This window comes from Aquila chrysaetos, chromosome 3 (assembly GCF_900496995.4).
Source record: "Aquila chrysaetos chrysaetos chromosome 3, bAquChr1.4, whole genome shotgun sequence".
Classification (NCBI taxonomy): domain Eukaryota; kingdom Metazoa; phylum Chordata; class Aves; order Accipitriformes; family Accipitridae; genus Aquila; species Aquila chrysaetos.
In genome coordinates, this window is record NC_044006.1 from 9,860,543 (window position 1) to 9,873,311 (window position 12,769).

The 12,769-nt window shown below is 44.5% G+C and overlaps 1 protein-coding gene across 4 annotated transcripts in view; it reads right to left on the minus strand.

Annotated features, from left to right (window-relative positions):
* Positions 1–1,741: 1,741 nt before the first annotated feature.
* LOC115339888 (somatomedin-B and thrombospondin type-1 domain-containing protein-like) overlaps positions 1,742–12,769 on the minus strand; it is a 39,517-nt gene continuing 28,489 nt past the window's right edge. For all 4 annotated transcript variants that reach the window (XM_041122796.1, XM_041122795.1, XM_041122797.1 and 1 more), the window contains 4 exons: positions 10,499–10,693; positions 9,473–9,551; positions 7,479–7,655; positions 1,742–2,704 (listed from right to left, as the gene is read on the minus strand). In XM_041122796.1, the coding sequence (XP_040978730.1) occupies positions 2,587–2,704; positions 7,479–7,655; positions 9,473–9,551; positions 10,499–10,693 (569 nt within the window). In that variant the 3' untranslated portion in view covers positions 1,742–2,586. The remainder of the gene's footprint in view (positions 2,705–7,478; positions 7,656–9,472; positions 9,552–10,498; positions 10,694–12,769) is intronic.

Below are 12,769 nucleotides of genomic sequence, written 5' to 3' on the forward strand. Positions count from 1 at the left end.
GCGTAAACTCACAAGCAGTTTCAGTCAACCTAAAATGCATTTTACAAACTTACTGTGAGCCTCCAAAAAATATAATCAAGCCCAGATTCTGTAGTGATCTGACCCAGAACACTATTTCTGAGTGGCCTATTCTCGAACTTCTCAACTCTCAACAGCTACCTTCACTCACCGAAGAGACTGATTCTGCAAACTTCCTACACATCAAATTTATATCAAAACTGGCTAGTTTCCTACCATTTCTGCCAGAATAGGATGAAGTATTATCAAAAGAACCTCTCTTAAGGCTCACTTATTCCCAAGACACTGAAGCAGGAGGGTAGTCTTCTACCCTGAAAGGTTCAAAACCAAATGGATTAATGCCAGGACTAAATATTTGACAGCAAGTACTATGACAATTTAATGAAAGTCTTACATGTAAATACAATACAGCTAACACTTAAGTACTCAGTAAATTAAAGAGATTGCAATTAAGGTGCTTTAAGGTGCCACATGGTTTCAGTGATGGCAATAAAGGCTTTTCCACTTGACACTATCATTTATAACTTTGCAATACAGCCTTTTCCTACCTGACTGGCTCTGACATTGTAGGAGTGGGGCACTGGGGTGAACGCAACTTGTGGAAGACTAAGTTTTTTAAGCATTATTAAGCAAAAACTGCATCCTTTATAGCTTCAGTACTCAATTCTGAAAGCATCTAATAAGAGCAGGGTTTCATGTTGTCAAAAGTTTGGGTAGATTTTTAAAATGAAAAATGTTTCCAATAGCTGGCTCCATTCTGCTCCTGAAATGACCGGCTGCCTCTTTACAGTCCTGTGGCCCAATATGGGGCTTCTGCAGGACGAAGAAAACCTTCCAGTGATTAAATGCTACTATGATTACCTCCACCAAGAAAATGAAACTGGCTTAGAGCTTGATAGAAATTCCTTGCTGCAAAAAACAAAATTATGTACTCTAGTTATTTATTCCCAAACCATCTCTCAGAGGGATCGCATCCCTCTGCTCACAAACCAGCAAGTACTGCTGAGCAGGCCCCAAGTTAGTTACAGATTATGTCAGACAGTGAAGCACAAGCCTTTTTTTTTTTTTTCTTCCTTAAAATCTTGCTACTCTGGGATGAGATCACCCCACTGTGAGTCATTAATCCACACAGACAGCTTGTAACATACAAGGAAAAGCAGAGCCTTGCTCTCAAATCCCTACTGTACTGGCCAGGAGGCATCAGGCACTTTTAGACCTCTCATCGCCATACTACACATGCTTCTAAGCATCTCAAGCACATATCCGCAGTGCACTTTAATGTTTCCATGAAAGACCCTCAACATGGTCATTAGATGGGTTTCATGATCCAAATCTAGACTAGAGTTGGACCTGAGCGTTAAAATTCTGGAGCCACCTCCAGCCATACACCTGGGTTTTGACAAATTTAATTACCTAGATGCTCACCGCTGCAGCGCTCTGCCACAAAGAGTAAGTCCTTTCTGTAATTTTGTTTAAGCAAATTCAGAAGTATGTGTATATTAAAAGAAATATCACATCCATTTCTGCATAGTGGTAGGTCATGGTGCTGAACTTCCATCTGTAAATCCTCAGTAGTTCTGGAACTGGACAGCAGCAACTTTTCCTCCAGTCTTACCTGCTGGAGCAGAGGCGTCAGTGGCAAGATTGGCTGGAACAAATTAAGCAGGTTCAGGAGCTAAAGAGATGGCACTACACAGATTAATCAAGTAGATACACACTGGGAGAATGTCTCCAGTTTCCTTTATTTTCATTTATAGAAAAGTATGAATATAAATCAGCAGAATATAAAGAAAATATTTCAAATATTTTCCAGTCAAAAATACAAGGCGATAACTAGCCCTCCTGGTACAGCTGGGATGACTTCCTATTTAGAGCCCCAGGACTGCACTGCATTTTGGGGCAACTAGGAGCTGCTCCTTGAAACCTGAAGTCCAAGGGCCCATTTATCCCTGGTACCTTCTATTCTCACAGATTTGAACAGGCTCATTTCTAAGTTTTGCCATTATCTCAGCAGTGCAAGATCAACCCTCTGTAAGGCTGAGGATCAATATGAAATGATGAGACCGGGGAGGGTGAAAACAAAAGGAAAAGATATATAAGCACAAGCAGGAAGCATCCACAAAGCAGTGCCATCGCCATGGAAAGAAGGCACTTGAGTTAATTTATTTTGCATTGCTGATTCTTCATTGAGACTTTAGAAAAATAATAATTAAACTTGGCTTCATATGGCCTTTTCTTCCCAATTTCTTATTTGGTGAATTCTTGTTCCTGTCAAGAAAGAGGGAATTTGCAAGAAGTCATCAGGTCAGACAGGCCTCTCTCAGGGACAGATGGGCAGCAAGAGATTGGCACTTCACAGCCAGCCTGATTTCTTTGGAAATCGAGGAGTACACATGGACAGAGAGGATTCAGGATGTCCCGGTACAGTCAGCAACCTCTTGAAAGTAAGTGGCATAGCCTCTTACTGACATGGAGTAGTCATTGTTTTGGTTGTGGTTCCTACTGCGGCTGCACGTTAGTGCCAGAGAAGCCATCACAGCACTTGCTTGCTGAGACTGCCAGGAGAAGTTAGATGAACAAGAAGCTGTGAACAGAAGGACAAGAGCAAGTGTCCAGCTGGCGAATTCTCTTCCAGGTTCCCTTGCATTGAGCATTCCCTACCGCCTGCCAGTGCAACAGCTGATTCCTGAAAAACAGTCATAAGAGGGAGAAAGTTAATGTGCTGCACCTGGGCTGCAGGGCAGTCACTTGTACAACGAGGGCTTAAATCACCCAGTAAATCCCATTTAGTTTGCTAACATTCACTTTCACTCCATGGACCCAATTCTGCCTTTCTACCACTGTAAAGAAGCAGCAACCACAGTGACCCCCACAGGATTATAGTAGTGTGAAGTAAAGCCACAGTCAGTCAGGAACACTGGTCTGGAAGAATCCAGAGCAGCACACACTGTAGATGTTAAGTAGATGTTAAGTCCAAAAGGATTCACAGAACCATTCCCTCGAGGTACCCAGCATTGCATGCAACAACTCACAAAGCACACCAGCATCCCCATAACTCCTGTACTGAAACACTTGACAGGTTGCAAAGTGGGCAAAACACCTCTTTCTCCATTCTTCTTTGTAACACCATGCTCCCTCTCAGCAGGCAGAGCTCTACTGCCACCCATAACCATCGAGATGCTGAATAAGTACCTAGCACGCAATACACACCACATGTCTGTGCAAGCAGGTGCAGGGACATGAGCATCTCTGGATAACCACGTTAGTGGAACACTTGCCTAAGCTTTTCTGCCTTGCTAAGAGCTATACACTAACACAGCTTCTGGATGGCAGCTGGCTGGAGGTACCAGACCCACAAGTGTTGGAACAAGGTTACTCACAGGCCTCTTAAGTAGAGGACAAAAAAACCAACCAACCACCTTTTCTCCAAAGCAGTCCATCAATACATTGACCAGAACTGAACAGAGAAATATCCTAGTAAAACAACCAAGCAGATCCACAGGCCATTTTTCACAATCAGTGGCTGCACAAGCAATGCTGGCCTAACGGCCATAGAAATGGAAATTTTGCTATAGCACTGTGACCCTTCCCAGATTTTAGCATTTAGTGGTTGAAGGGAATTCCTCACATCACTGCATCCCAGCCCTGACCATTGGAGAAGCACAAATACCACAACTGGATCAACTCTTGCCCTGTGCAGAGAGCTGCCCACAGAATAGCCCAACAGACCCCTAGCTTCTGCTTGTTTTATAGTTCTGTGGAAACTGGAATTATTGCTCTAGCTCCACAAAAATAACCCTGCCCTTGGTTTAATGAGATGTCATGGTCCAGAGCAGGGTTTTATGCATCACACGTGGTTGGAAAAGGCTCGCTGCATTTTTCTTTTGGCTTAGGGTCATTTCAAAATACCAGAATCTGCACAGGGAGGATTAAGATGCCAGATAAAGCAGGCTGTGCACAGAGCAGTCCCTTACCTACAAAACTGTGGGCTGCAGCTTTACCTTTAAAAGGCTTCACTCCTTAAACACATAAGCTAAACTTGCTTACTCTCATCTTGCTCATGGGGAAGGCAAATACTGACTTTGCTATAAATCAAGTCCATCCATCTTCTCTCTCCCTCTGCCCCATGAGCACAGGCATAAACTGCTGCAGCCTGGACATTTATGTGCTACAACTGCCACATCTTGCTCCAGATGATGAAGAGCAGCTGATCCTCCTAGGCACAGGCTGAGTAACAATTTCACAGATGTCAAGTCTGTGCTTTATTTGTAGATCTTTCAGAAGACGATCCAAAATTAACAGATCAATTTCCCGGCTCGATGCTCTGCCTTGTTTATCTCATAACCTTCTAGAAGAAAGAAGCCAAAGCAAGCTATCCTCACCTGATGGCCACAGATCTGGCCATATATCAAGGACTTTGGGAAATGTCCTGAGCTTGCATAACACGGGTTAAAAAGAACTAGCATCTTCTACAGAGTGGGAGACAGGTGGAAGGCACAGATAACAAGCATCTCTCTTTAACTTGAAGCATTTATAAGCCAGACTCCACTTAGACACAAGAAGATAATTAGGAAATACTCATCAAAATATACCAGCATTGCTGAGTTTATTTTAAACTCTGTCAGATGTTTTCCTTCCTGAGAGTCACTCTTGGAACAATATCTCAGGGAACTAAACGCTGGCACAAGCTGCCGAACTGACAGGGTGAGAAGCAAAGCGCCGGCACGGCGTGGGTGGGACAGCAGCAGCTGTGCATGCTTCCCCGCACAGCCTCAACCAGCAGCCCCAGAGACCGGGGCCAGCGCACGATGGCACAGGTCAGCCAGCATAACCATCGCTCTGAGGTTACCACAAACTGCCCACGTCTCCTGGCAGAATTACAGCGGCAAAAATTCAAAATGAGGGTGAACCGAGTATACAGCCAGAGACTTGTGAGCAGATCTAGGCAAGCTCAACACACACTGCATCCTAGTCTCTGGCATCAGCTTTGGCCTCCCACCATCCTCTTCATCAGGGCAGCAGTTGCTTTCCCATCTTCTTCCACCTTTCTTTACAAGCGTCACATTTATGCCCTCCACATCTGGCCAGCAAATCCTAGCCTGAGGAGCTCACCGTGCAACCCCCTCAGAACACTGCTCCCTTGCAAGCCTGCATGCTCAGATACGGCCACTTCCTCTAACAGAAGGCAGAAGCCTTTTCACAGACATTTCCCTCATCCCACTCAATGGCTGTCCCCACCAACAGTCCAATTTCTTCTCAGAGATCACAGAGGTCAGTTTTTTTCCTCCATGCAACCTGGTAAAAAAAGTATATTATTTCTGGAAACAAATTAGGAGATAGCTCTGTTCGTACAAAGAATACCTATAGTAAATGCTTGCACTTGAGATGTTCATATCAAGAAAATCAAGGAAGATACCCAGCCCTGGACAACAATCTCCTTGACCCACCACTGTAAGGTCAAATAGTGATAAAGAACACCAGACCATGCCCTGGAGGTTAACCGTCTAGGGGATACATGGGAGTTATCTAAAAGATCCATGTGAAATGTAAGGGAGGCTTCACACACACACACAGGATGAGGAAGCTGCAGACCAGAGACATCATTCATGTTCAACCTGCCAGTCACACATCCATCTCTGACAAAGCTGCCCAGCACTGCTGGTTCAGGAAGGCTTAAAGTGCATCTCCGTTGCCTTTTGTAGACAGGAGCTTTGTCCACTGCTCAGGCCAGCCCTGACTGTCTTCCAAGCCTATGTTACTACCCTGGCAATGAACCCAAGTGAACACGCACAGTACGGCTGCTTGGCATACATACAGAGAGCTCATACCTGCCTAGAAAATGCCACAGACATGACTTCATTTGACGTTATAGGCAGTAATGCTGGAGGGGTAAAAGCTCACTGTGTTAAAAGTTGGCTTCCCTGCTAGCTCTCACATGCCTATAATGAAACAGACCCACTAGTTCATCTTACAGACCTCCGACAAGACTCTGGGAACAATTTCTAGGCTCTGCTCAATTGGGATGGATTCAAACCATCTGCTGAGACATGGGCTGAGTCCTGACTTCAGTGAACCAGTCACCGTTCACCCCAACTCCACTATCGCTACCGCTTTCCAGCCTTCAGCTTGCCATCACCCGACAATCAGATCATCATTCCTAAAGGACACAGTCCCATTTTCTTTGTGCTTCCATTCCACATACAGTGTTGTTCACCAGATCAGGTGAAGGAAAATGCCCCCCTCTTTTTGCAGCCTAATGAGGAAATGAATTCCTGAATATGTTTTTTATTTCGCTTAATCTGATGTTCCTGTCTGGCTCCAGGGTTTTAGTAAAATAACATTATTGTAAGCTTTTATAATCATTTACATGTTGAATGCAAGTAAGATCTACTTCTGGCCACACCAGTTAAGATTTTTTGATTGTTTATCTAAAAGCTCTCGGAACCTTTGTACATAACAAGCTGAGGCAGGGAAGGAAAAGACTCTAACATGACTTCCTCTTACTAAAAGCCTGAGAAAAACCCTGCCTAAAACCCCTGCCGTTATTGGCAGTCTTGGTAGTGCAATGCATTGTGTGCTTGAGGCCTGACAATCCTAGTTTAGAGTTTCTCATTCAAATGAATGTGCTTATTTCAACATTTATATAAGTTTTAAAAATACCCCTGCCCGGCACTGATGGGCAATGATTTTTCTCAGGCAGGGCTGTTAACCAGTTTCAGAGGATGCCTTTAACAAACTAACAACGGGGTTAAGAGTATCAGGATAAAAGCAGTGCAGAAGCTGTGCCTCCAGTGACAACAGCAGAGGCTTGGAAGCCAGGACTCCTCCGTTGCTGGCTCTGCCACGGATGCGTTTCACAGCTTCAAGCCATTCCCTTCACCTTTGCTGGAGTCTGCCCAATTTGTACAACCTGGGTGGTCACCATCAATCACCCCAAAGCTTCTTCAGCTTTCCAGGGAAAGGATGCTGAAAGTGCAAAGATTTAACAGTACTTCCATCCAGCCTCAGGTGCCAGCACATACCCCAAGTCCCTAAGCCAGCTGCCACTTGCCAGAAATACCCATGAAGGGTTACTTGTAGAAACAATGTCCACAGTGCTTAAAAATCAGAAAGAGATTTTCTTTTATTTGACATCTGACAAAACTGTTAACCTCAGAAGAATGGCTGGAGTGTCTATAAAACAAAAAACCTCCACAACTGTGCCACGTAAAAGTCAGGGAGACTTAGCAGACTAAGTGCAGGTGCTCCCACACTTCAGTCCTGGCTCTGCCACTGGTTTAATATGTAAGCTTCACCAGGTCATTTCATCTCTGCAAGAAACTCATGATGTGCAACAAAGACCAGTTAATATATGTAGAGTGCTCCAGAGAGCTGTGTGCAGCCCATTATGAAACTGGGACAAGCAGACCAAGGGAGAAGAATGAAAAATTCAACACGAAAACAAAACCTAAAACTCTTACTTTTTGCTTCCACTGCCATCCCCGTAACAATGTAGACTTCTGGAGTCTAAAGCTGGGTGCTGACACTCCACGCAGACAGTGTGGCCCTCCCTGAGATACTGCATCCAGTGAGTGTACGAGTGGTGGCTCTGCAAGCAGCCCGGCGTGATGGCCACAAGCTGGAATTCAACACAGTACCTGCAACCAAAATAACCCAGTAGGTTAGTTCAATAACCAGATTAGAGCCCTCCAAGGGACTGGAAGAGCTAGACTAAACTGGGTGACCATAGACCACTAATTAAGAAAAACAAGAAAACAAACAAACAAAAAAACCCCACACCCAAGGTCATAAAAACCAGAACATATGGCGTACCTGCACTTTGACAAGGTTAAATGGGCAATAAAACTACTTTGCTGCTGTTTTCAACTGACATATCAAAAAATATCAGGTATTACTGGCACCTGTTTTTACAAATAGAGACACATACTGGTCAAGCGTTTGACTAAAGCCAAAAAACCTGAACGGACAGGTCTTCTGATTCCGATTCCAAGCCTGGTATCCACTTGCTGAACCACACTTTCTCTGTCATCTACTCTCAGTTACTTATAACGGGTTTTGTAGAGCAACTTGCAACAGGAGCTAAGATTCGGTCTGTAGAGGTTTTCCCTGTGATGATCTCCCTTCTAAGAGACAGAGCGAGCTTGTCAAATCTCAGTGGGAGGACTACCAGATTGACACAGCACTTCTGCCCTGCCCAGACTTTTCTGTGCTTCTGATTTTAACCAAACCTGAGAGGAAAGCCCAAAAGAACTGGCCTTGTTTGGAGGGGAAAACCAAGGAAATTTAGTAATTGTCTATAGACACAGAAGAGAATTGGGTTCTAGTCTAGTCTGGTTCTGCATCAGTCATCACGGGGATTTCCAAACACCTTCAAGTAGCACACTGAACCACGTGAGCAGTTTGCTTCCTTGTCTTATCTGAGGGAAAGACAGCAAGGATAAATATGCGTGCAATAGACCCATGCTCACATTTTTTAATTTTACAGGAAGACTCAACTAATGAGGAGTCAAAGGGAGGCTCAGGGTGAACAGATGCTCTTTCCTTCAGACACTTAAGTGAGGAAGACGGATGCACCCACGCACTATGGGAATACTTATACGTACAACAGCATGTGGGGAAATAAATCAACAAGTGCATGGCTGCTTCATGCTGCAAGAGCAGCTCTGGGAAGCTCCACACAGTGTTTACAGGAATGGCAGCACTCGACAAGAAACAGGCAAACCACCAGGGACTGCACTAAGAATCCCTGGCGAATAACTATCTTGCGAAGCTGTGTACGAGGGTTTACAGGATGGAAGATAACCTTTCCCATCAGCACTGCGTCGCTGGTAGCGATGACCCCAACCGGGTAAGAAGAGGACTGGGAAGGCTGATGCTAGCTCCCCTGTGTTTGAGGCACCAGCCCAGAGGCAGAGCAGCACACACAGAGATGGCTGTGTCTCAAAAGGTAAAATGCAACAGAGCTTTCCACACAGCCCTGCCTGTACCTGTGCTGTGGAACAGTGCTACAGGGAAAACAGGCAGTATTACAGCCAAGGGGCGCTTAAATGGGAGAGAGATGTGCTTCCCATGCAACAAGATAGCAAACTCTGCCCCCTGAGAATTTACCCCATTTAAGTAAAAAAGTGCAAACTGCACCAGATTCCACATTGGGAAGAGCTGAAGTGAATGGTCTTTGGCTTTTTGATCACACAACCTTAAACAGCAGCGATGCCATGAACAAAGAGCTGAATTTCAGTCTTGTACTGGCCTTGCATCAAGGCAGACCCACAACCTTCAGATGCATGGCAGATACTGCTGTCGCTGAGGGGAGAGCAGCACCCTGCTAGTGAAGTGCCACCCTTCTGCTGGAAAACACCAATTCTGATCAGCAAAAAGCTGGGCCCAAAACTGCAACCGGACAGACACTGAAGGTGGACTATGACTGAGGCCCTGTGCTGAGCCTCCGACTTACCCTGCTCTTTCATTGCCGTCAGCTGCAGCTCTTTTTTTCCTCGCTTTTCCAAACCCTCCTGTTGTTATTAATGCCGGGACTGTGTATATCAAAGAGAAAGAGTACATAGTGTAAGCGGCAATACTGCACTAAGGCTGTTTACATCTGCAAAACAGTACGATAGGCCTTTAATGTCATATAGTTTTATCTTCAGCAGGAGACAAAAACAGTTCAAACTTTGTATTTTCATATTATCCGTGACCATCAACCATTTCACTGAAAAGAGAATCTGTATTGTTGCCAGATTTTTGCCTGAGCAGAGTAAGCCTACTTATCAGGCACACCCAAAAGACAGTGGGGAGGCAATATTCACTTAATACTAACTTCCCATAGGTTTGAAGGAGTCGGTTGTAGCCAACATCCAGACTGGACAGATTTTGACACCAAAATACCAGCAAAAATGACAAGCCATTCTTCTAAAAATCAGTAAAGTTATGTCAGGAAAAGCTGATTTGAACAAAATGAAATCAGGCGTTTTCTCCAGAAACTGGCTGGAGATCTCTGCCTGCACTCTGCTCCAGTGCAAAGAATTCATATCTTGCCTTTGATGAGTGTTGCTCCTTCATGACTTTTTGCAGATGACTCATAAAATTAAAAAAATATATATAAAAAAGAAGAAAAAAAAAAAGCGCTCAACACCCACTTACAGAAGTTTTAAACAGGCATAAATCTACCAACTCTAACAAAATCACCAGAGGTTTACACTTGTATAAGCGAGATCACAACAGGCCTGTAACATTTCACTTTTGAAACACAGCAGATCACAGCAAACAGCAGGCACTACTTTCAAATACTGTCCCGGGAAGGATATCTCTAAGGCCCTGTGTGAAGAGCTCAGTTCTCAATTACACCAGACAGGCCCAGAGCAAACATGCTGGTGTCTGAAAACAACCCTTTGCAAACACAGTAAAGAAAGATCAGCTCTGCTGACCCAAGCAAGAGTCCTCCCTCCGATTACCCAGACACTTACATTTTCAGCGGACTTACTCAGGGACTGTTTGCACTCTGTTCCTTGCTGAGTCCAGTACTCCACGCAGCCAGCCCTCTCCTCAAGAGGAGGGCATGCCTCTCCTCCATTCCTGGGCTCCCGGATGACGTGCCTCCTCCGAACACGATACGTTGTCTTGCAAGGCTCTGCGCAGCCACTCCAGACACTCCACTGAGATACGACACAGGGGATAACTGGAGGAAGAGTAACAAACAGGGATGTGGAAGGTTACAGAAATGATGCCAGTGATGTGCCTTCTCCAGAAAAGACACTTCTTGACATCGCTCAGTACAACCTTCCTTATTTCACACCTGTCCCACAGTTGTGTTGGGCAGTTCCCACTAGCTCTGCTCCCAGGAAATTACCTGCCCAGAAGCTCCAGTTGTCCAGGCTAGCCTATGTGGGGCTACTCACCTCCCTTTCCTACACCACTGCAAGCCTCCCCCTCAAACTGGGACCTGCACTGGATGAACTGAGAAAAGTTTTAAAATTAGACAAGGTCAAGTTGAGTGGTAGGGGAAGAGCAGAATAAAGAGCAGGAGGAAGCGGAGGGTGTAGAGCCTTCATGCAAATAAGGCCCGAAATCTTACTGACGTCTCTTGTGAGATATCACACAGCAAATGATGACCAGCCATGGAGTTTGGACCATCACATGGCAAGCTGGAGTTGAGTTCAAGAATCACAATGAAATACAATGGTTTCTACTTTGTACATGTTGGAACCAACCCCAAAATATTCTGAGGATGTGACTCATGACTTTAAATTTTGGGAACTTGCACTAAGTAATGCTTCAAAAATCTTCACATCATTGAGCATCCCTACTTGTTCTCACACAGTATTCACAGTGCTAAACTCCTAAGTTTTGGCCTCCATGCAGCCAAAGAAATGTCTTCTTTCAGCACTCAACATCCCATTTATTCGGTCTGAAACACACTGGTACCACTCCGTGTCACATATCCCCTTTTGTGATCTCTTCCCCATGACCATGCCCATAATTGAGTTTCATAGGATTGAATCTTTGGAGAGAACTATCAAGAATAACACAGGAATCACTCAAGCACAAGAGCATTCACCTCCTGGTCTCTCTCAAAGGCAACCTAGAACCATAGCCCATGATATACTTGGTCAGTTCTATTTAACCAACACAACCTAACCATCAAGAACAATACCTTTGGAGAAAAACACCTGCAGGTCAGCCTAGACTCTTTTTTTTTTTTTCCCCAAAAAAATTTTCTTAGCTGGCTACAGTCCCTCTCCTTGCATTTCTGTATCTTGTGACTGAGCTGGGCCAGTGTATGACAGTACACCACACCAGCACTTCTAAGGACATCAAACTTCAGTCATACCAGTGAACAGGTGTCTTATCAGGTTTCCTACTTTGCTGGTTTGGCCATTGGGTGCCTCACACACCCAGTGACCAGCTAAAGGCCAGCACGCACCACCTTCCATACACTAAGAGAAGGGCTGCACTTGCAAGATATCTTCCACCAAAATCCCTATGAGTACTCGAGAGGCAAACTACCCAAGGACAGAAACACTGACCCATGACGCTGACCTCAGGCACAAGGAATTCCTTGGTTCTGAGTCCAGCTCCACTACCAACCTATCACTCAATTTAAAGATGCAGATGAGCCCATTCAAATCGATTAAGAGTCACTATGCTCAGCGCCTTACAGTAACAGACATTTGCACTCCAACTTACAAAGGTATTCAAAAGCCTGAGCCCCACTGATTTCATTGGGACATAAGCTGCTCAATGCTGTTGTGAATCCCAGCCTTTCTGAGCAGCTCAAGCTTGATACTTCAATTTATTCTCCCAGGGAACACAGATAACCCCTAATTACTGCATTAACCTCATTTGAAACTGCCCTTGTCTTCAGGAACTTTAGGAAGATCTTTCAAACGCTACTGCTTTTCTTCTTTGTCTAAAGTCACCACAAACAGCTTTTTAAACCTATTCAAAGATTAGGAATTAAATCAATTATCTAAGTAATTGAGAAATTCCATATATGCAGCAATGCACCACAAAAAAAGCCTGTGCATTGGATTGTAGGCTAGCCAACGTTATAATCCGTTTGTGCATCTGATTTATTTGGAATATTCTGCTCTCTTCGGTTTTGTTTGGTGTCAGATATTAATGCCTTTGCCTTAATATTTTGCTTTACAAGTCAGTTTGATAAAGTAGCTAGCTCTTTAGTGGTGGAAGAAAGAAAACTACTGAAAAAAGGCCCGGCTACAAATGCAATACAAGTCAAAGTAGAACTGGGTCC